Here is a 23381-nt window from a genome sequence, read left to right on the forward strand (position 1 = left end):
ATCATAGATAAACTGTAGCCTAGGTCAAAACGTCCAGGGGGAGTTACCTGCCCTAGATAGGTATTTTGCAAACTACAGGTTCATGGGCAGGGAATTCAATATAGTAGAATGGAATTAGCAAAAAGGAAAAAAGTTAATTGCATGTGGCAGAGATTTAAGTACTGCTGAACTTTTGTTGCACATATATTTTGTGTATGTTTACTGGGTTGCCATATAAAATGTGTTTCTTACAGGAGATCCTAGCTTTAAGGAAAAAAAGGTTTAACAACACTCTACCTAGATGACACCCATTGTGAGGGGTCAAGCTAGGACTGATCCCAGTGCAGAAGGCCAACCTTCCCATCCCCGGCCAGCCAAGCCAAGCACTGTGCGGATGCACTTGGGATGACCCAGGTGAAATGCTCAGCCCGGCACCTGGCCACAGGCGACGCTCAAGATCCTGGGCGCTGTTAGTGTTATTTGAGGTCAGGCAGTGAGAAGCTCTTTCCCTCTCCGGAGAGTAGACGTGGCCGATTTGTTCTTCTGCCCAAGAAGAGGTGGGCCAGGCACTTGCTGAGTCTCCCTGCGGGGCAGCAGGCAGGCCAAACCGCTGTGCCCAAAAACAAATCTCAAGTGCTCAAAATGGGAAAGGTGTTGGTTGGGTGTCCAGTCTCAAGTCCTGGCTGGGGGCTGCGAGGCAGGTCTGGGGCCCCTTCCCCCAGCATCAACAAGGGGGCATTAGGAAGCCGATGCAGATGCTTGATGGCTCCCAACCACGATTTTCAGGCTGGAGGAGTTTCACACATAGCACTGTCTCCTGGGCACCTGGTCAGGCTCAGCCTGAGGCCGGAGGGCTCCACCCTAGGAAGGCAAGGTCTCCTTTCCACCTTTATCTCCAAAGTATCCAAAGGCTACTCAGGGGCTCCTCCTTCAGGCAGGGCTTGGCCTTTGCAGGAAGTGTGTCTGTGTCTGTGTCTGTGTCCAGGGCTGCAAGCCAGCCTTCCGCACTGGCCACGTGTCTGAGGGCCACAAGAGTCCGGGCTCCCCCCAGAACCCCATGGCACCTGGGGTACCCGGCAGCCCGGCTCATGGATGCTTCCACCGAGTGTGCTTCTGCAGGGTGTTCTGCTCCATAAATCGGCGCGGGCAGTGTGGGCACTGAAACGGGCGCTCCCCCGAGTGGACCCGGCTGTGCTGGGCCAGCTCACCAGCCTCACGGAAGCGTCGAGGGCAGAGCGGGCAGCCATGGGGTCGCCCGCCACCAGCCCGGTGAATGGAGTGGTGCCGAGCCAGGTGGCTGGCCCGCTTGAATGCCTTCCCACAGGTGTCACACTCGAAGGGCTTCACCTCCGAGTGGGTGATGCTGTGTCGCTGCAGGTATGACATGTACTCGAAGACCCGGGAGCACACGGGGCAGCTGTAGCACTTTTTCTGAGCTGAAGCCCCATCTGCCCCGGGCTCTCTCTCAGACTCCTGGTCCACCAGCACGGTGTACGGGATGCCCTGGGTGTCAATAAGCAGGTAGTGGTTGGGCCTCGGAGGGGAGGAAGGCTGGGGAGGTCCTGTGGACGAGGAAGGTCCGGGCTCTGGGGACCTGCCTGTCCGAGAAGGAGGGGCCTCCATGGCCTCTGCGGAGGGAAGCGCCAGGGGCTGCGGGCAGGGGGGCGAAGGCAACACCAGCATCCGGAGGGGTGGCTGAGGCCTGGGGGACGGGAGAGAGGATGAGATAACACAGACGAGGGAAGCTCAGGGGCGCCAGCTCCGTTCCTTCACCTTCTGTGTGCCCTGCCCAGAACTTCTGCACCCCCCAGCCTCCGTCACTTCTCCAGTCCTTCTGCCCTGGACTCTACGACCTTCTGTGAACCTTCTACCGTCTCCGTCGTAGGAAAGCCTCTTCTGTCCTGTTCCATCACCCACTGTAAACACAGGCACAAGCAGGTCCTCGCTCTAACTTCCCTAGTCGTACCCTCCTCCGGTCACTAGGTGCCCCTCTACTCTGGCCACCCGCAGGGCTTCTCTACTCCCCCCCACCCCCCACCCCGTAGACCTGCAGGTCTCTCCTTCTCTACGCTCCTGACCCAGGTCTGGGTGTTAGCCCATCCTATCACTCCGCCCAGGAGTGTTTTCTACCCATTCTGTATTCGCCTAAGCTCTAAGGCCCCCAGGTCCTGACCCACCGTCCAACAACCTCCCTGGACACCCCTGAGCCCCCCTTCCTAGCTCGGCTACCGGCAGATTCTCTCCAGTCCACGCCCATCCACTGCCTCCCCCCCCCCCCCCCCCAGGTTCTCTCTAGATCCTAGCGCTCTCTAGGGCTCCACCCCCGGCCCGCGGCCCGGCCTCCGAGCCTTTCTCGGCGAGCTCCCGGCCATGCCCTCCCGAGCCCCCGCGGCGGCCCCGCCCCGTTCGGCGCACAGGTCCCCGCTCCTGGCCCCGCCCCTCTCCGCGGCCCGCTCCCTGCTCCCTCCCGCCTCCCGGCCCCCGTACCCGGTGCAGCAGCTTCTCGGGTCCGGGCGACTCCGGAACGGCCCCGGGCTACCCCCGTGGTCGCAAGTGATGGCGGGGCGGGAGCCTCTGGGTGTCCCCCGGGAGCTGGTAGCACCGGTAACAGGAGAGAGGACCGGGGCCCAGAGAAGAGGGTCCAGGGGAGGAAGGTGGGGGCGGGGCGCCTGGGCCTTCGGGAAACGGTTCCGGCCAGAAACACACGCCGAGAGAAAGGTTCCCGGGTGCTAACGGTCCGGGCCGCCCCCTCCCACCCTGCCGCCCACCCGCCGCCCCTCCACACACACACGCAAATAAAAGCCCTAAAGTGGAGTGTGGAATGTTTATTGAGTAAGGGGTGAGGGTTGTGGGTGGGAAGGGGGATATACAGAAACGAGCCAGACCGCGCCGTGCTCTTTTGTCAAATCTTCCGCGCAGACAACCGTTCACCGCCTCGGAGGAGCGGAAGCCCAAGCCTCAGAGAGGTCGCGTCACTTGCAGAGGCTCACACAGCACAGCTGGGCCGGAACCCAGCTCAGAGGCTGGCTCCCAGGCCCAGGGAGGGGCAACGACTTGGTCTACATCACACAGCTAGACAGGAAGGTAAGGAAGGAACAATGTTTCTCCCCTTGGACAGATGGAGAAACTGAGGCCCAGGGTAAGGCAGTAACCTCAGAGAGGCAGGGAGCGTGTGTGGGAGCGACGCTGTGTGGCTCGCGAGGCCCGGGGGCCCGGGTCGGGGCCTCAGTGCAGGCGCACGTGCTGCGCCAGCTCGGCGGCGTCCTGGAAGCGGCGCGGGCACAGCGGGCAGGTGTGCGGCGGGCCTGCGCGCGCGCGGTGCGTGGCGCGGTGCCGCGACAGGTGGCTGGAGCGCTTGAAGGCCTTGCCGCAGGCGCCACACGTGAAGGGCTTGAGGTCCGAGTGCGACACGCGGTGGCTCTGCAGCCGCAGAGGGCTGGCAAAGACACGAGCGCACTCCGGGCAGCTGTAGCCCTTGCGCGGGCCGGGTTCTCCCGGCGCCGCCTCGCGCTGGGGCGGGCCCCGGGGCTCCTCCTCCAGCTGCACCGTGTAAGTGTAGGGGACCCCGTTGGCGTCGATGAGCAGGTGGCGGCCGAGCCGCGGGGGTCGGGGCCCTGCCGCCGAGGATGGAGTGGAGGAAGGGCCTTCCGTCTTGGGGAAAGGGGGAGCCTTGGGGGGCGGTGGGTCCATGGCCTCTGGGGAGGAGGACCGAGGGTGGGGCGGCCGAGGCGGCAGCAGCAGCATCTGGGGTGTCAGCTGGGAGCAGTGGAGGGGAGAGAAATTAAAATCGCCGCTTCCTGGAGGAAGTGTCCCCATTATTACTGCTTGTCATGCCCTCTGCACCACTGACCTACCTCTCCTGCAAAACAGAAACCGACTCTAGGCCAGACCGCGTGTTCCATCAAGCCGCTTCCAGGACACCTCCAACTGGGCCGGGCACATCCCTGCCTCTCTCCTCCTGCAGCTTCCTCTCAGCCCCCGAGCCGCACCAGAGGCCTCCATCCCGCCCCTTGCCTTCCCCGCAACTCCCCCACAGCCTGCCGGTCTCCAAGTCGGCCTCCTGTCTTCACACCTTCGTGGCCTCTTTTATTTCTAACGGGTCCTCTCCTCTTCCCAGGCCCAGGTGGGGGCACCAGGGTCCCTGGAAGGCCTGCCCACCTCTAGACACGCCCGTGGCCTCGCTTCGCTCCCTTTCTTGGTGCGGGTCCAGAACGCCACTAACACAGTTCCCCGCCTTCCACTCTGGGCTTCTCTACGGTCCTGCACTTAACCCTGCACGTAATCCCCCCCACCCCCAAGTCTCAACACCCTCACCCCTGCCTAACCCATTGTCTGCAGTTCGTGTACACATCCCTAGGACGCCTCGACCGCCTGCCTCCTGTGCGCCCCACACCCTGAACCCTGCTACCATCTAACCCCCCACCCCCACGCCCCATCCTTGTTTGTTCTGTCTTTACCCTTCAGGGCCTCCTCCTACTCCCCGCTGCTCTGACCTGGGCCCCCGAGCCCCCTTCCCCCTCCTCTCCGTGAGCATCTGGCACCTCTGTTACTCCATCCCTGCAGCCCGCTCCTCTGCACCCCCAGCGCCCAGGCCCTCCGTCCCCCTCGTCGCCGCACCCTCGGGGCCCCTCTCTCCCTCCGGTCCCCCCGCCCCGGGCTCCTTCCCGGCCGCGCCCCACCCCCACTCCACCCCACCCCCGGCGCGCCTGCCCCTCCCCCAGCCTCGCGCCGTCCCGGAGCCAGGCTCCTCCCTCCGTCCCGGCCCCCGTACCCGATGCGGCGGCCTCTCGGGACCGGAGGAGCGGGCCGAGGTCCCGGGCGGCCCGGGCTTCCCCTCGCGAGTGCCGGCGGCGGCGGGACCGAGACTTCCGGGAGCTCCGGGCCGGCGGCGCCGGGGACGCGGGCGCGGGGGGCGCGGGCGCGGGGGCGCGAGGGGCGGCGGCGTCGCTGGAAAAGGGCACCCCCCGGAAACGCGCACGCCGCAACGAAGGTTCCGCTGGCCGTGAGCCGGCGGCTCCCACGGCCCGTTTGCCGTGAGCCCCGCGGCTGCGGGCGGAGGGCGCGGGCTCTACGGAGACAGCCCCGCCCCTGCCCCGGCTCCCCTCCGCACCCGACAGGAACTGTCCGGCTGCTGCGACAGAGATCAACTCATAAACCGTCTAGGCGGTCTGTCTTTGCCCCATGTCCCTGAAGGAAGGGGCGCGCCCAGGTCTGTCCTGTTGCCACTGGGCCGTCCCGCCTGCGCCCCCGGCCCGGTGATGCAGGGAGTGGAAGGAGGGGGTTTCTGTCCATCGGGTAAACGGGGAGACCGAGGTCCAGAGGCCAGCCATCAGAATGTGGCACAAGCCACTACTCTCCCACCCAGCAAATGGGGGAAACCGAGGCCCACAGAAGACCAGATGTCACCAGTGACAGAGATGAGGAGCTGGGGCATTCCCCACTGGGCAGATGGGGAAACCGAGAGCCAGAAGGCCAGAAGGTGCTGAATGTGGAGTTGGAGAAAGGTGGCTCTTCACGTCAAGTTGAAGGGAAGTTGAGGATTGATGGCGCCTGAACAAAGCGTGGTGCCAAGGGGGAAACCGAGGCCGGGCTGCAGGGCCCCGGTGCATGTGCGCGTCGCCACGGAGAAGGGCCAGGCAGCACAGGCCGCATCTGGAGCTTCATGTGGTGGCACGATAGCCGCATGTGGGGCACCCACAGCTCGTCCTACAGTCATGCAGGGAATTGTCAAAGAGCAGGGAAGCGGTGCGGGAGACAAGGGACAGCAACAGCAGGGCGGGGTAGGGCACAGAGGAGAAAGGGGTGTTATTGCTGTGCCCAGCCCCAGGACCTGAGGGAGGTGGGAAGCGGCAGAGCTATCAAAAAAGAAATTCCTGACCTTCGCGCTGCCCAATGGGACAGACACTAGCCGAGTGGAGCTACTGTGCCCTTGGTGTGGCCATTGTGGCTGAAGACCTGAATTTTAAATGGTATTTCTCTTAATTTACATCTAAATAACCACACGTGGCTAGTGGCTGCCTAGTATGGGGCAGCCCCTGAGCTACCCTCAGCCAGTTGGAAACTGGAGACCAGAGGGCCAGAAAGGACTCACAGTAGTATTCGGTTTGGACCACATGCTACTTTTCAGTGTTTTACTGGGGGCAACATTTAAGAAGCCAGAAAATGTACACACAAATTCATAATTCCAGACACACTTGGGAAAAAAAAATGTCTAGGTGTGGCAATAAGCTGGAACTGAGAAAGTATTCTTCAGAAAACCTTCCAGAAACTCCCAAATGCCCCAACATTTGTGATATTAGGCTAAAATTAAAGACCCTCTAAAACTGTGCTGTCCAAAACAGCAGCCACCTGTGACACATAGCTTTTGGAGGCTTGACAAGTGTCCGGGCTGAATTGAGGTGTGCTGTAAATAAATGCAAGGCACCCAACAAATTCTGAAGACCTAGTTCCAAAAAAAAAGATTATCAACTCTTGCACAAATGACTTTTATATTGATTACATTTGGACATGAGAATACTTTGGACATACTGGTTTAAGTAAGGTATGTTATTAAAATTGATCTCACCTGTTTCTTTTCAAGATTTTTAATGTGGCTCACATTCTGTTTCTACGGGACAGCGCTGTCCTGGAGATTCTTCCCCTTGTGATTTCACAAGGAGCCAGGCAGTAGGGACAGTGGAGACCCTGAACTGAGGGCATGCCTGGTTCAAAGGGCAACAACACTGTCTATCTACACCAGAGTTTCTCAACACTACTGATATTTGGGGGCTGGATCATCCTTTGGTGTCAGGGGCTGTCTTCTGCATTGCAGGCCAACGTGCCTGGCCTCTGCCCTCCAGAAGCCAGTAGCCCCCTCCCTCATTCCCACCCCCCTCTTGTGAGGGCAGACATGCCAAATGTCCCCCAGGGCAACACTGCTTCTGGTCTACACAGACAACCACCCAATGAGTCTCCTGCCCAGATCGTCTTTCTGAGTTTTAGACCCATATAGTACCTGCGTCCATGAGAACCGCACCACCCCATGCCACGCCCATCCCTGGAAATGACAATGACCAACATTTACTGAGCCAGGACTGCGGCGCTGGCCTTTGCTAAGTGTACTGCATCCTCAGAGCAGACCTACGAGGTAGGGGTTGTGAAGATGCCTTTCATAGATGGGGTAACTGAAGCTGGGCAAGATCATGTGATTGGCCTGGGTTCATACTGTCCTCAGGACAGTTCCTGCTTCTGCCTGACTCTACCAGTCAGAGCTCATGACCATTGTCTGCAAGGAGTTCACACCTCCCCACCACCACCACTACAGCACTGCAAACCAGTTTGCCCCCTGCTTACAGTGAAAGCCCCCCACCCACCCTCTGCCTCCTCCAGCACCCTCTTTTTATGGCAATAGTGCAACAATATATATTCTTTAAACCTACAGAATCATGTCATCCCCTGACTTAAAGCCCCCTCACTGCACTCAGAAAACCCGGAAACCCATCAAGCACAGTGCAGCCCCCAGCCTCTCCCATGTCCAGGACCTTTGTTTGCTGTTCTTTCTCTCTGGAGTGTTATTTTTAGCCCCTCATGAGGATGGACCCTTTCTGGTCTCTGCTCAGATATTTCTTCATGGAAGCTTTGCTGTGTTTGAGGTCAAACTTGTGTGACCACATCCCTCACGCGCTGGCATTTGAGGCCCTTCATGAAGTGGCCCAGCCACCTCACCTCACCCTCCAGAGCTCCAACCGCACACAGCACCTCGAAGCCCTCCGACCAGACCCCGAACTTTTGTGGCTCCAGGTGCAAAGGCTCATGTGTTTTCTTGACCTAGAACTCTTCCCCTTCCCTCTGCTGGCAGCCTCCTCCTCGGTCTTCCAGAATCCTGTGTGTCCTGACCTCCTATACGCCCTGCTTGTCAGCTCCAGGAGACTTCTTATACCTCGTCTGCTCGGGACCTTCCCTGGCTCCACCCAGCATTCCAGGCCTCTCCCCACGTGCCCCAGCCACCCTGACCAGTCAGCCGCACCGAACCATTCTTGGTCCACGCTTCACATTTTGGAACGTTGTGTCTCTGCTGGTGCTGACTGTCTGGCATTTTCACCCCCCTTCTGCTAGCAAGTAAATCCCTGGCGCTCAGCAATCTCTCCCACTTCATCTGCAACCGATTCCTCGTGTCCCCAAACTTCCATTCACACAGCACATATGGGGCCTTGCTAAATCCTCTTAGTAATCTGGTCAGGCAGACCCTCCACTGAGCCTCAGGAAGGGCAAGAGGCTTACATCAGGTCTCCAGCCCAAGTGACAGAGCCGGCACTCACACCCGGTGTCCAGTATCCCCACTTCCCTCCCCAGCCTACAGTCTGAGCCCTGCCTCCTGCAGGAACTGTTCCTGGACCAATCTCTTCTCAACGTCTACCATCCATTCCACATTATTTTGCATTCCCTCGCGACAAGCCCTTCTCCCCTTTAGGAATAAAGTGACTGCCGAGCCTGTGCCTCTGGGCCAATTTGGGTCTTAGCAATCCACTCTCACCAGGCTTCCTGCCCTCCTCTCTGCACCCCATCCCAGGTCCCCACACCCTGCCTCACAAGGCTTCTCAATTTCCAAGGCTCACTGCCATTGGGGCCACTCTGTCCCACGCCCCAAGACCGTTAAGTCGCCCAAACCCTCATCGCTCCATTGGGCAGGATCCTAACAATGCCACATCTCCTACCCCGACCCACTGCTCCGAGCCTTGGCCCAGCCATCCTACCCTGGTGTAGTCGACAGTGTGGGCTGCAACGATGAGTTCCAGGATGCTTCCAACCTCCCAAGCAGAGGGAGGTGTGCCTAAGAAAGTTCTCTGGCCAAGAACTCACACCCACAAAGGAAATGTCCCTACACCATTTGGGTTCCAGCCCGACCCCAGCAACTCAAGAAGACTCAAAATTCACACTGATTTGAGCCTGTCTCAGCAGGCCCCATGAGTTGCCACAAATAAGGAATGGAGCAGTACGTGCTGCCTTTGAACGGTACCTCACACTTGTAGCTCGCCTATGAGACTTCCATCCCATTTACAGATTGGGAAACTGAGTTCCTGAGCGGGACAGTGATCGATCCCAGGCGACAAAGGGGGGTTGTGGTGGAGTCCGGGATCCAACAAGAGGCTCCCGCCTGTCACCCCTGACCAGAGCTGGCTGGGGGCCACAAGCCATTCCGTATTTCAGGAATTTGGAAACTGAGGCTCAGGTCACACAGCAAGCCTCTACCATCTGTACCAAAAACAAGAGGTGCTATGGAGCCTCCGTGGCCTCTCCACCGTCCCGGAAGTTCCTTCCGGCCTAGTCGTCCCGGACGTACGGGGCCGGCTGCCGGGCATCCTTCACACTCGCGGACAGAGCCGACAGAGCCGGGCGAGCGAGCGCGACGCCGCCCGAGCGGGTGCGCGACGAAGGCTTTGACGCGCCGTGGCTCCTCGGGTGCGCGCAGCTCTGGAAGAGCCGGATCACGCTGGCGGGGCCTGGGCTCTGGCTTGGGGGGCTCCTCCCTGTGCTCGCGTAGGGCGCACCCCGGCGGTCCGAGAGGGTCCGAGGCCGCCGGGGGCGCAGGAAGAGGAGAGAACCCGCTGAGCGGCGGGGGCCACCCCGAGGAGAGCCGGGGCAGGCCGACCTCAGGGCGCCGAACCTGGGGCAGGACGGACGGAGTTCGGAGAGTTCTCCCTTCGCAACTCACCGCCTCTGAGCCTGTGCGGCCCGCGGCCCCGGGCCCGGCGCCCCGAGCCCGGCCGCGCGCCACCCGGTGCCCCACAGGTTCCTCGGCACCGCCCGGCGCCCCGCACGGTGGGACGAGCTCCGGGGGCCCCCCCAAAACTGCCCGCCGCGCGGGGGGGGGGGGGGGGACGCGCCGGCAGCGCCGGGCCCGCTCCCGCCGCCATGTGGCCGGATGGCGCCCCGGAAATCCGCCCCGACCGGAAATGATCTCCCCAAACAACGGTTCCGGCGGCGCAGTGGGAAACGGCCTGAGAAAAGGGGTGTTAGTGTCTCTGTTGCCGCACAGCAAAGACCGAGGGCCGGAATTATTCATGCCCCGCGGCGGCTGAGGAAACCCAGGCCTTGACACTTAACACCTCACACGGTAAGAAAATAGTATTCCCCCTGTGCAGCTGGTAAAACCAAGGCCGGAGAGAGGTCGTCACTGGCCCTGGGTCACACGCTTCTCAGGGCCAGTTAGGGTAATGCCAGCTCCTCCATAGGTCTGGAGCGCTGGAGGCAAACGACCCCCTGATCTAGAGCACACCTGAACTCTGGGCCTCCACCCGCACAGCCAGCAGGGAAGCCCTTCCCTGAGGAATACTCCCGGATCTGCTGGGCCACCTCCTGGGAAGGTCAGGGGTGGGCAGAGGGGGCCTGCAGTCCCACCCCAGCTGGGTGAGTCAGTGCTGGCAGAGGTTGCTGGAGCGCTTGAAGGTCTTTACACAGGGGCCACACACTTAGGGCCAGAATACCGAGCGTGAGACATGTGCTGGTGGCGTGGAGTGCATTCTTACAGGTTTGCAAGCACACCAGAACCCTGGGGGGACTTGGCCCACCTCCCTTTGCATCCTGAGCTGCTTCCTACAGCCACAAGACATGTGGGGAGTACCTCATGGAAATCAATAAGTAAATGACTCCTTGGGTGTGGGGGGCACAAGTGAGGACAGAATAGGTGACACACTTGCTCTGGTTTGGGATGGGTCCCAGGACTTTCCCAGTTTCAAAACTGAGAGGAAGAAACAAAGACCAAGACAATAAAATAGATGTCCTAACAGATTTGGCAAAACATTACCATCTGGTTGAGGACAGGAAGTAGAGAATTCATTGGTGATTTACAGAGGGATTATTGAAGCCAGAGAGTGAACTCCCCTGTCATAAATCGCGCCCGGTACAGAATTAAAACCCAGGGTCCCTCCCTCTTGGGTGAGGCCTATGGGAAAAAGATTAATTCATCACCTTACGAGGTGAAAGCATCTTTTTCATTATTTCTCCTGCTTTCACTACCTATAGACGGCCAGCACACCTCAAGGTTGGAGATCATTCAGTTTGGGATAGAACAACCCAGAAAAGGATGCTGCCTTTTCTAGTAGAGATGCCAGAGCCAAGCTCTGCAACTGACATCTCTCAAGCTGGATGTGGAAGAGCTGGGGAAAGATTCCCGGCACACTGCTCACTGAAGACATCAGTTTTAAGAAACAATCATCAAAACTAAAAGGCAGCCTATGGAATGGGAGAAAGACATTTGCAAATGACATATTTGGTAAAAGGTTAGTATCCAAAATCTATAAAGAATGTATCAAACTCAACACCCAAAAAACAGATAATCCAGTGAAGAAATAGGCAGAAGACATGAATAGACACTTTTCCAAAGAAGACATCCAGATGGCTAACAGACACATGAAAGATGCTCAAAATCACACATCATCAAGGAAATACAAATCAAAACCACACTGAGATACCACCTCACACCTGTCAGAATGACTAAAATTAACAACTCAGGAAACAACAGGTGTTGGCAAGGATGCGGAGAGAGGGAACCCTCTAACACTATTGGTGGGAATGCAAATTGGTGCAGCTACTCTGGAAAACAGTATGGATGTTCCTCAAAAAATTAAAAATAGAGCTACCCTATGACCTGGCAACTGCACTACTAGGTATTTACCCAAAGAACACAGAAATACAAATGTGAAGGGGCACATGCACCCCAGTATTTATAGCAGCATTATCAACAATACCCAAGCTATGGGGAGAGTCCGTATACCCACTGGTGGAGGACGAGAAAAGATTTGGTGTGTATATATGTATGTGTATATATGTATGTATGTACATACATACATATATACACACAACAGAATATTACTCAGCCATCAAAAAAAAAAAAAAAAAAGTGAGGGGCACCTCAATGGCTCAACTGGCTAAGCATACGGCTCTTGATTTCAGCTCAAGTCATGATCTCATGGTTCATGAGATCAAGCCCCACTTGGGCTCTGTACTATCAGCCCAGAGCTCGCTTGGGATTCTCTCTCCCTCTCTCTGTCCCTCTCCGGCTCGTGCTCTCTCTTTCTCTCTCTCAAAATAAATAAACATAAAACAAAAAAAAAAGATTGAAATCTTGCCATTTGCAATGACATGACTGGAGCTAGAGTGTATTATGCCAAGTGAAATAACTCAGAGAAAGACAAATACCATATGACTTCACTCATATGTGGAATTTAAGAAAATACAGATGAGCATATGAGAGGGGTGGGGAGAAGAGAAAGGGAAACAAACCACAAGAGACTCTTAATAGGGAAAAATTGAGGGTGGGGGGGGGATGGGTTAGATGGGTGATGGGCATTAAGGAGGGCACTTGTTGGGATGAGCACTGGGTGTTGTATGTAAGTGATGAATCACTAAATTCTACTCCTGAAACCAAGATTGCACTGTATGTTCACTGACTAGGATTTAATTAAAAATTTGAAGACAAAGGCATCAGTTTTCTGTCCCTGTCAATAATAGAGACTCAGCTTCCCCTAATGCACGAGGATGTGCTTCGCCTGCTCCCTAGTAATCCTGAACCACCAGCGGCAGAAGGAACACTTATAGGAAGCCTGATTACTTGAAGGCCTTGCCACGAGCCTCACAGATGAAGTTCCAGACACCCAAGAGGAAGAGGCCATGAGCCTGGAGACAGAGAGCATTCTTGAAAACCTGCAGGCACTTAGGATAGCTGAAAACCAGGTGGGAGTCAGCTCCCTTACTTCCAGGCTGTCATCAGGCTTCTCCACTCCCACTGTGTATATGTAGGTGTATGGTATGTCCTTCTGGTCACTGAACAGGTACTGGCCTTGACTCAGAGCAGGAAACGAGCCTGAAAGCCTGGAGAGAGGGGAGAAGGGTGTGGAGGAGGGGGGGGGGGGGGTGCAAACTCAGGGGACGGGTACTGGTTGAGGACATAAGCCTCTGCGATGAAAACAAAGCCATGGGCATCACTGAATCCAGAGGAGAAGCTAAAGGAGGAAAAACTGCATTAAGTGAAGGCACGGAGAATTAAGCTAAGGGTTGTGGTGACCAAAGACCTTTTCTGCATCCCCCCAGTCGTGGCTTACCCATGTCATCCTCCATCCTCTAGTCCTTAAACCCCCCATCTTGACAAGGGGCTGGGGGGTTTTCCGTGGCCCTCTGTGCGCCAAACGCTAGGCTAACTGTACCACTTCTCCGCGCTGCCAGGACTCATACGGGCCTCCTGCATCTATCAACCGATTCCTACCGGTGTCCTTATGCTTCGGGGCCCCTACTCCGGGGAAGGGAGAGGGGTGCTCCCAGGTTCTCGGGAGGCGGCCCAACTGAGTCTTTGAGGAGCATGGAGCCATCGACTCAGACCGGAAAGGAGGGGAGCGGTGTTCACATGAAAACCGTCTGGGCGGAAACACACGCCCTCCAAGGAAAGGTTCCAAACGCCTTTTGTTCGATCAATCGCTCACCAAATATTTGTCAAGTGTCTCCTTCATGCCAGCTTCTGGGGATAAAAGTGAGCAAACCAGATCGAAGTAGTCCGTCCCTTCGTTCCCTTTAGAGGCGACAAATCTTATTTTTATTGGGCACCTGCTGCAGCAAGGCGCTCTTGTGGGCCTCGTGGGGGCGACAAAGACCAAAACATTGAACCCAAGCGACCTAAGCACGTGGAAGCAGTTACGGATGACAATCAGGACACTGAAAGCATCACTAATGGATCTTATGTAGGGGAGACTGGAATTTCAAAGGTCCTTTAGTGTCTCAAACTCAGCCCTACCGTTTTGCAGAGAACACTGAAGCCCAGAGAGGTTAAGTGAAATGTTGGTCACACAGCAAGTGGACGCCAGAGCTGGGATGGCAACTCAAAGTTGGGAGTCCATACAATTTCTCATCCCATTATGTTCATTCTAGGGAAATTGTTCCATGGCCCCTGAGAGGTACAAGGGGTGAAACTAGAAAGTTCAGATTGTAAATGGGAGCTTCCTCCAGGAAAGAGTTCCCTGAGTGTGACGCAGAGAGGTGGATCCTGGCCAAATACATGCCAGCTGTGGGTGTTGGCAAGGAAAAACCAGACGGCGGGACCTAGACTCAATGCTAAGTGTTTTGAAAGATTAAGCATTCCATCATGATTCTGTGGCAAACTTCAGATTTTAATCAAACAGTTTAGCAATGATAGGATCCCAATTGAGTCTCCAAACAATCAGACTCCAAGTCTCTCCGGGTGAATCTGAGAAGCATTGTGTGACAGCCTTGGCCATTTGGTGACTCCGTTTCCCCCTTTGTCATGTAGAGGCCACCATTTTTTGTTGTTGTTTTAATACATATAAGACGTAAATTACACAAAGTACACAAGCCTTAAGGTTACAGATCAGTGGATTTTCACATGTATTTGTAGCAGTATAACTAGCAACCCAGAGAGAGCCCCCCAAAATGCTTCCTATCAGCCATTAATCCCCAGGGAGGGTAACCACTTTTTATTTGTTTCTTTTCTTTTGTAAATGTGTATTTTTGAGAAAGAGAGAGAGAGAAGGGGAGGGCAGAAAGACAGGGACACACAGAATCCAAAGCAGACTCTGTCTCTGAGCTGTCCCCACAGAGCCCAATGCAAGGCTCAAACTCACAACCCATGAGATCATGACCTGAGTCAAAGTTGGTCGCCCAACCAAATGAGCCACCCAGGCGCCTCCACTTTTTCTGATTTCAATTCCGAAAGACTGCGTTGGCCTGTTTTTAAAACTCATGTAAACAGGGGCACGTGGGTAGCTTGGTTGGTTGAGCATCTGACTCTTGATTTTGGCTCAGGTCATGATCCCAGGGTCGTGAGATCAAGCCCTGAGTCAGGCTCCATAATGATCGTGGGACCTGCTTAAGATTCTCTCTCCCGCTCCTGCCTCTCCCCTGCTTGCACATGTTTTCTCTATAACTTAATTTTTTTTAACATTTATTTATTTTTGAGAGACAGAGAGAGATAGAGCACAAGCAGGGGAGGAGCAGAGACAGAGGGAGACACAGAATCCAAAGCAGGCTCCAGGCCCTAGGCTGTCAGCACAAAGCCCTACGGGGGCTCAAACTCACAGACTGAGAGATCATGACCTGAGCTGAAGTCAGCTGCTTAACCAACTGAGCCACCCAGGCGCCCCTCTCTCTATAATTTAAACCTCATGTAAATATAATTGTATTGTACCTTTTTGTGACTGATTCTTTCACTCATCAATATCTCAGCCACACTGTTGTTTTCAATAGTCCCCCCCCCCGCCCCCCACCAATGACCAATGTTGTGTAAGTTCTGCTGTATGGCTATCCCACAATTTCTTTTTCTCTCTCTCTCTCTCTGTCTCTCTCTCTCTCTCTATATATATATATATATATATTTTTTTTTTTTTTTTTTTTTTTTTTTTTTTTGAGGGAGACAGTGTGAATGGGGAGGGGCAGAGAGACAGGGAGACACAGAATCTGAAGCAGGCTCCGGACTCTGAGCTGTCAGCATGGAGCCCGATGCGGGGCTCAAACTCACAAACCATGAGATCATGACCTGAGCTGAAGTCGGAAGGATGCCCAACCGACTGAGCCACCCAGGTGTCCCTCTTCTTTTTTCTCTTTAACTGTCAATGGACATTTGTTTTGGCCTATCATGAATAAAGCTCCTAAGAATACACCCACTCCTGTACGTGTCGTTTGGTAGATATAAGGACTTGTTTCTTCTGGTGTGTATCTGGGATCAGAAATGTTGGGACCTGGAGCAAATGTACGCTTAGCATCAGTAGGTATTAATAGTCTTCTAAGTGGCTGCAGCAACTTACATTCCTGTCAGCAGCGTACGTGGGTTCCAGCTGCCTCACACCCTCCCCAACACTTGATACCGAAAGTCCTTTTAACCTCAGCCTAATGGATGGGAAGAGTGTCACATTTCATACTTTCCTGATGCCAAATGATGCTGAGCACTTCTGCCTGTGTTTACTGGTCACTTTCATAGCTTCTTCTCCGAAATGTCTTTTGAAATATTTGGCCCATTTTAAGTTGAGGGATCTCTCTCGATGGCCAGGAAGGAGGCCCAGAGGGTTGAAGAAACCAAGGTCTGGAAAAGCTGAACAATTTGTTCGTGTGACACAACATTCCTAGTCCATCAGGCTGCCATCACAGAATACCAGATACCTGGTGGGAGAAATGTACTCACAGTCCTGGAGGTCAAGAACTGTGACCAAGATGCCAGCAGATTCAGTGTCCGCTGAGGGGCTCCTTCCAGATTCACAGACAGCACCTTCACACGTGGAAGGGGTGGGGAAGCTCTCTGGAGTCTCTTTTATAAGATCACTAAACCCATTCATGAAGCCTCCACCCTCATGACCCAGTCAATTTCCAAAGGCCCCCTCTCCTAACACCATCACATTGGGAATTAGGTTTCAATAAGTTAAATGCGGACAGGGAGACACAAACATTCAGTCTATGGAAACAGTAAAGCAGGCACTTACATGCTAGGTCCTGAGTCTCTAATGGTCTCTGAATATGGCCAGATACTGCCCCATCTAAGTGTTCCCCAACTGAATGCACTTACCAAGAATCTGGGAAGCAGATGTGCTCCAAAGGGCAAGAATGAAAAAGAAGCAGGACAGATGACAGTGGGTGCTTCCAGAGCACTTGGACTTGCATAGTTCAAGTCCAAGTGGGAGGTGCTGCAGGACTTGAAGGAAAAGTGTTTAGTAAACCCAAAGACACTAGAGCTTGATGCGGATGTAGGGAAACTGGAACCCTCAGACGCTGCTCGTGGGAATAAGAAGTGGTGTGTTTCCTCCAAAAGTTAAAGATGAAAGTTACCATATGACCCAGCAATTCCATTTGCAGATAAATCCTCAACAAAACTGAAAACACAGGGGGCACCTGGCTGGCTCTGTCGGTAGAGCATACAACTCTTTTTTTTTTTTTTTTTTTTTTAACGTTTATTTATTTTTGAGACAGAGGGAGACAGAGCATGAATGGGGGAGGGGCAGAGAGAGAGGGAGACACAGAACTAGAAGCAGGCTCCAGGCTCTGAGCCATCAGCCCAGAGCCCGATGCGGGGCTCGAACTCACGGTCCGTGAGATCATGACCTGAGCTGAAGTCGGACGCTCAACCGACTGAGCCACCCAGGCGCCCCAGAGCATACAACTCTTGATCTCGGGGTTGTTGCGTTCGAGCCCGACTCTGAGTGTGGAGAGATTACTTAAAAATGAAATCTTTTTTAAATATTTATTGATTTTGAGGGAAAGTATAAAAAAATCCTTAAAAACAAACAAAAAAACCTGAAAACACGTTCACACAAAAACTTAGGCATAAATGTTCAGAGCAACATTCTTCATAATAGCCAAAATGTGGGTAATATAAACAAATGTCCATCAACATCTGAGAAGTAGTTCAATCCTATGTAAGTATATCCTTTCCAAGGGTTATTATTCAGCCAAGGCTGAATAAGCCTAGAGAACTACCCATCTTCCAGAGTGACTAAGCATAATGTACTAAGCCAGGGACAATACTGGCTGGAGACATGAACAGTTACGAGTCAGAGGATGCTTTCCAGAGGAGGTAAGTTGTGAGGGGAAAAAACCCGCCAGGCTCCACCAGAAGGGTTACCCCAAGTGGCAGTCACAGATGGAGACCTAACACCTTGAGGAATGAAAGTGTGAGATTTCAATTGGGGGGGGGGGGGATGAAATGCTGCATTTGACCAGGGCACAAAGTAGTAACAGGTGGGGCTAGAAGGCTTGGTGGGCACTACACTTCATAGAAGGGCTTTAAATGTCAAGCCAAGGAGCTGGGATTTTTGTCTTGACTCAAGAGAGCCATGCAAGGGGCTTGAGCTGAATGAGGTCAGATCTGAGTTTCAGAAAGCTCTGCCAGACCAGACTGTGTTGGTGGGCTAGTGGAAGCTGAGAGGCCAGAGGGGGGCCGATGCTGAAATCCAAACATGAGAAAGCATGAGGTCCAAGCTAGAGAAAGGGTGGTAGACATAGAGAGATTTCAAGAACGATTACACGAGGAGCCCTAAATTCTCACTTTTCAGATTCCATTGGCTGATTTTAGAGACTCTTTTTTTTTTTTTAATTTTTTTTTTCAACGTTTTTTATTTATTTTTGAGACAGAGAGAGACAGAGCATGAACGGGGGAGGGGCATAGAGAGAGGGAGACACAGAATCGGAAACAGGCTCCAGGCTCCGAGCCATCAACCCAGAGCCTGACGCGGGGCTCCAACTCACGGACCGCGAGATGGTGACCTGGCTGAAGTCGGACGCTTAACCGACTGCGCCACCCAGGCGCCCCTAGAGACTCTTTTCTTAAGTTCACTTATTGAGAGAGAGAGAATATGGATGAATCCCTGGCAGGCTCCGCGCTGTCACTGCAGAGCCAACCTCATGAACCACGAGGTCATGACCTGAGCCAAAACCAAGAGTCGGACTGAGCCACCCAGGCTGATGTTAATGTCCTCAAGAACTTCAGAGCTGCAGAGAGGAACTCGTCACGCGAGAACAATAACGGCATTAGCCCCTGCGTGTCCCACCATGTCCGTGCAAAGGCATTACTTGGCGCTTTCATACCTGGTTCTACTTGATTGCCCTGCGAGGTAACGCGTTACCATTCCCGCTTTACAGGACAGGAAACTGAGGCTGAGAGAGGGAGTTCACTGCTCAAGCGCACACTGGTAGTGACCTTCCCCCCTCCGCTCCCCCCCCCCCCCCAATCCCTTAAGCCAAGGGTGTCCGTGGTTATAGCTTTGGTTCCGGCCTTCGGAGGCCGATCGCCTTCCCTCCACCACCGTGGCCCTTCCAGCCTCCGCCTGCCTCTCTATGGTGTTCCTCCAGCCCTTCTGCACACACGCTTCCTCTCGTTTCCCTCCCACCCTGGCTGCTCTCTACCCGTCGCCACTCTCTCTATGGTTCGCCTTCCCCGCAACGCTCCCCGTACCCACTTTCTCTAAATAACTCAATCCCGGCCGTCGGCTTCTAGCGCCCGTTGAAGACGAGCTGGGGCAGCCTCTCTGGTCCGCCCGGCGGGAAGCGGCGGCCACTGGGAGAGCGCCTGCAAGAAGGGCCCGGGGAAGGAAGGACCGTGACTTCCAGGGAGAGAACCTGGGAAGCCTGCGCGCCGTTCAGGCCCTTTGCGAAAATGCTCCGGCTGGAAACACGAAGCACAGAGGAAGGATCCGCTTTCCGCTTGCCCAGCCCTGAGGAACTGGGTATCCCAAGAAAGATCCCTGTTTCCAGATGATCTTCCCACCTCTTGTTTCATTTTTGTTCTGACGGCGCTGGAGACATGCAGGGAAATCGGGAAAATGCCCACCTCGTGACACAGACCAGGGAAAATGCGGCCAAGAATGGGGAAGGAAGTCGCTCAGACGTGGTCAGCCAGGACTCAAGTGGATCTCAAGCCCTTGCCCCTGAGTTTCCGGAATCTCTGTGGGTTTTCTCCCTTGAAATAGCTGAGGTAGAAAGTGACAGGAGGGCTCCTAAAAGAGGCAGTGCAGGGCCCTCACGGTCAGGGTCCTGTCTGGTTCCCAGACTCATCTACCAGGATTCTCCTTCACACATGGCAGAGCTGATTTCTTTTTCTCTTTCCTTTAAAAGTGGGTAAAAATCCGCCAAGTGGATTTACCGCAAAGCTAATGAAGCTGAGACTTGAAAGAAACTTGCTTATGATTTTCCCAAATTTGTCAACACAGCTAAAATAGTGATGAGTCTGCAATGAAGGTTTCTTAAGTTACCAATAATAAAATTTTGATCAACCACATCAAAGGAGAGATCATAGGGGTGCCTGGGTGGCTCAGTCAGTTAAGCTCCTGACTCTTGACTTGGGCTCAGGTCATGATCTCCTGATTGGTGAGATCGAGCCCCACCTTGGGCTCTGTGCTGACAACACGGAGCCTGCTTGGGATTCTCTCTCTCCCTTTCTCTCTGCCTCTCCCCCCTCTCAAAATAAATAACCATTTTTTAAAATGGATACAATATTTTTATGAATTTACTGTCTGACTCAGCTCTATAATCCTTTCCCCCTATATTCTTTGACTGGCTCTTTATATGACAACAACAGTTTTGTAATATTTTCTATCAACAGAACAGAAAGATAATCTGATCTCTCCTTTTTTGTTGTTTATTTATTTATTTATTTATTTATTTATTTAGAGACATCACATGCAGGTGAGGGGCAGAGAGAAGAGACAGAAGAGACCAGTGCCCCATATCCACTTTTAAATTGGGGGGTTGTCTGTGGTCATTGTCACCTTTTAAGTTTGTAAGTGGTTGGAACTTATTTTCTCATGCTAAAGAAATATTCACATGCATACCTTATTTCATATTTAAATTTTTGTATCCTCAGTTTGTAAGTCTCACACCCCACAAAACCTGGATCTGCCCCTGCTCTCACACTCGGTGAGCTCTCAATAAATACTAGCTATTATTGTCATTATTATTTTAATCTGGAGACCCAATAGGAAGGTGCAAGGATGATCTATTCTTGGGTGATTACAATTAGATTTAGACTTCGGATAGCCAGAATCACCAGCGACTTATTCATTCACATACTTATGTAATGACTCGTTAATAAATGTTTTTTGAATACCTGTAACATCCCAGACACTAGTGTGGGTGCTGGAGATGCAGTGGGAAATGATACAGCCATGGTCTCTACCTTCAGAAAGCTTACAGTCTGATGAATTGATGTGACGTTTTCAAAAGTCAGAGTTTACAAATCATCTACAGGGTGCATTGGTGGCTCACTGGGAAAAGCATGCAACTCTTTTTTTTTTTATGTTTTTTTTTTTTTATGTTTACTTATTTTAGAGAGAGAGAGAAAGAGAAAGAAAGGGGGAGAGGAGCAGAGAGAGAGGGGAACAGAGGATTCCAAGCGGGCTCTGTGCTGACAACAGTGAGCCCAGTGTGGGGCTTGAATTTGTGAACCTCATGACCTCTGCTAAATTCAGACGCTTAACCGACTGAGCCACCCAGGTGCCCCAGGCATGCAACTCTTGATCTCGGGGTCATGAGTTCAAGCCCCACATTGGATGTAGAGATTAATTAACTAACACATAAATGAAAATCATCTACAGGTTCCCCCAACCACACTTTTCTTGTGGAAATTTACAACCATATAGAAAAGTTGCAAGAATTGCACATCTATATACCTACCATACAGGCTTATAAGTTTTAAATATCATCTACAGTTTGATCCTAAAATATCATGGTCAGCTAATTCTTTTTTTTTAACAGCTCCATTGGGCCATAACTCACATACCATACAATTTACCCATTTAATTGATGATTCGATGGTTTTTGGTATATTTACAGATAAGTGCAGCCATCAACACAATTTTAGAGCATTTTCATCACCTCAGAATAAACCCTGTGCCCCCTAGCTATTGATCTTATATTCCCTCAACTCTACTCCAGCAATCACCTGGCCCTAAGGAAACACACATCTTGTTTCTGTCTCTGTAAATTTTCCTGTTCTGGATAGTTTGTATGAACGGAACAATAGAATATGCGGGGTTTTGTGTCCGGTTTCTCTCACTAAGCATAATGTTTTCAAGGTTCATTAATGTTGTAGCATGTATCAGTACTTCATTCCTTTTTATGGGATAGAAATTAATATTCTATTGTGTTATATATATATATATGTGGATATATATATATATATATATATATATATATATATATACACATCCATTCATGAATTGATAGACATTTGAGTTGTCTCCACTTTTGGCTATTATGAATAATGGTTCTGTAAAGCATGTACTTACAAGTTTTTATGTAGACAAATATTGTCATTTCTCTTCAATCCCTAGGAGTGGAATTGCTGGGTCATATGGTAACCCTAACAGCCAATTCATTTAAAAAGCAAGGAGATTTTTTTTTAAATTAAAAAAAAAAGTGGGGGGGGAGGGATGAGTGGCTCAGTCAGTTAAGCATCTGACTTTGGCTCGGGTCATGATCTCACAGTTCATGGGTTCGAGCCCCGTGTTGAACTCTGTGCTGACAGCTCAGAGACTGGAACCTGCTTCAGATTCTGTGTGTGTCTCTCTCTCTGCCCCTCCCCCGCTCAGACTCTGTCTCTGTCTCTCTCAAAGATAAATAAATTGTTAAAACAAATTTAAATTTTTAATAAGAAGCAAGGAGAAGTGATGTGCTCACAGTAGGGATAGGAAGAAGCGAGGCTAGACCCCACATCTTCTATTTCCAAGTTCAGGACTCTTTCTTCCATTTTATAGACTTCTAGCATCAGACCATGCAATAGACTGTTGATGTAGTGTCAGGCTCTGATGGATTCAGAGGCACATAGGGGAAAAGGCAAGGAACCCACGTGTATTGAGCACCAGTTCATTCCAGGAATTACGCTAGACCCATAGCATTCTCCACCTATGGTGTTCTCAATACAGTCCTGCTAGGTAGCAATATGCTGCCCACTTTGTCGATGACAACTGGACCCTGAGAAGGGACATCATTTGCCCAAAGTTGCATAGCAAATGGATGCATGGATATGAACCCAGGTTTGTCCAACTTGAAAGTTTATGTTCATCTCACTGAACTACTGTCTCCTCTCCAACATTTAATTCTCTCAAGCTCTGATACATAAATTCTTCTATCTCCGTTAATTTAGCTACTCATTCATTCATCCGTTTGTTCATTCATTCACCAAACATTCACTGAGGCATGTATATGTCTTCTCTCTGAGGGTGCAGAGATGAAATGGACCCCACCCATGAGAAAGGACAACAGGGATGAGCTCTGTGCTAGACGCTGTATCATGAATTATCTCATTTAATAAAAGGAATTTCAATGAGAAACCATGTTACACCCATCAGATTGGCAAAAATTTAAGTTTGACTATCAAATAGCAGTAAAGATTTCAAGCAACATGAGCTCCGATTCATAGCTGGTGGAAGTGGAAGTCAGTAGTAATTATAGATAAGACATAGTGCCTACTTTGTGTTGCAAGACACTTTACATATAATGACTCATCTGATCAGCAGAGCACCCAGCACTTAGCTGTTAAATAAGTACTGCTGTGTTATGTTTGCTTTACAAGCAAGAAAACAGAATGGACTGCCTTTCTCATTAGACACAGCAGGTACACACAGTGCCTAGGGCCCATGACACTTCTGGGTGCCCATGAAAAACATGTTAATGTTGAAATCAGAAATGTAATCCAGCCTGGCTTATGTTCATCTTTACACCAACCCAGTCACAAAATATCATCTTAAATATAGTTTTTGAAATGAAGGGGCCCACGGAGGCAGAAATGGCAGGGTTCATGAAACCACACTGGAGAAAGCACTGGTTAAATGATCTGAAGAGCTCCCGGGTAGTTAGTGGCGGGGTGTTACAAAGGCAAGAGATTGATAGCAACCAAAGTGAGGAGAGTGGCTGAACGTGGTAATAGTTTTTGATCCAGA

General features: G+C 52.3%; 2 protein-coding genes across 6 annotated transcripts; both read right to left on the reverse strand.

Annotated features, from left to right (window-relative positions):
• Window positions 1–153: 153 nt before the first annotated feature.
• Window positions 154–18995, reverse strand: ZNF581 (zinc finger protein 581). Of its 2 annotated transcripts, none has more exons than XM_058707667.1 (2): window positions 18903–18995; window positions 154–1681 (listed from the first exon to the last, which is right to left on the reverse strand). In XM_058707667.1, exon 2 carries the CDS (start codon window positions 1660–1662, stop codon window positions 1066–1068), a length of 597 nt encoding a protein of 198 aa, XP_058563650.1. In that variant the 5' UTR covers window positions 1663–1681; window positions 18903–18995; the 3' UTR covers window positions 154–1065. The 2 variants fall into 2 exon arrangements, with proteins under 2 accessions (XP_058563650.1, XP_058563649.1); XM_058707666.1 differs by lacking the exon at window positions 18903–18995 and adding an exon at window positions 2467–2742.
• Window positions 2790–19007, reverse strand: ZNF580 (zinc finger protein 580). Of its 4 annotated transcripts, none has more exons than XM_058707671.1 (2): window positions 18903–19007; window positions 2790–3735 (listed from the first exon to the last, which is right to left on the reverse strand). In XM_058707671.1, the coding sequence occupies exon 2, from the start codon at window positions 3721–3723 to the stop codon at window positions 3205–3207; it is 519 nt and encodes a 172-aa protein (XP_058563654.1). In that variant the 5' UTR covers window positions 3724–3735; window positions 18903–19007; the 3' UTR covers window positions 2790–3204. The 4 variants fall into 4 exon arrangements, with proteins under 4 accessions (XP_058563654.1, XP_058563652.1, XP_058563653.1 ...); XM_058707669.1 differs by lacking the exon at window positions 18903–19007 and adding an exon at window positions 4751–6772; XM_058707670.1 differs by lacking the exon at window positions 18903–19007 and adding an exon at window positions 4521–4644.
• Window positions 19008–23381: the final 4374 nt, after the last annotated feature.

Source organism: Neofelis nebulosa, chromosome 17 (assembly GCF_028018385.1).
Source record: "Neofelis nebulosa isolate mNeoNeb1 chromosome 17, mNeoNeb1.pri, whole genome shotgun sequence".
NCBI classification, from domain to species: Eukaryota; Metazoa; Chordata; class Mammalia; order Carnivora; family Felidae; genus Neofelis; species Neofelis nebulosa.

Coding starts and splice junctions, on each gene's coding strand:
- ZNF581 (XM_058707667.1), bottom strand. CDS start 1,662: ATGCTGGTGTTGCCTTCGCCCCCCTGCCCGCAGCCCCTGGCGCTTCCC.
- ZNF580 (XM_058707668.1), bottom strand. CDS start 3,881: ATGGAACACGCGGTCTGGCCTAGAGTCGGTTTCTGTTTTGCAGGAGAG. Junction 3,736..3,833: donor GTTTCTGTTTTGCAGGAGAG/GTAGGTCAGTGG, acceptor CACTGCTCCCAG/CTGACACCCCAGATGCTGCT.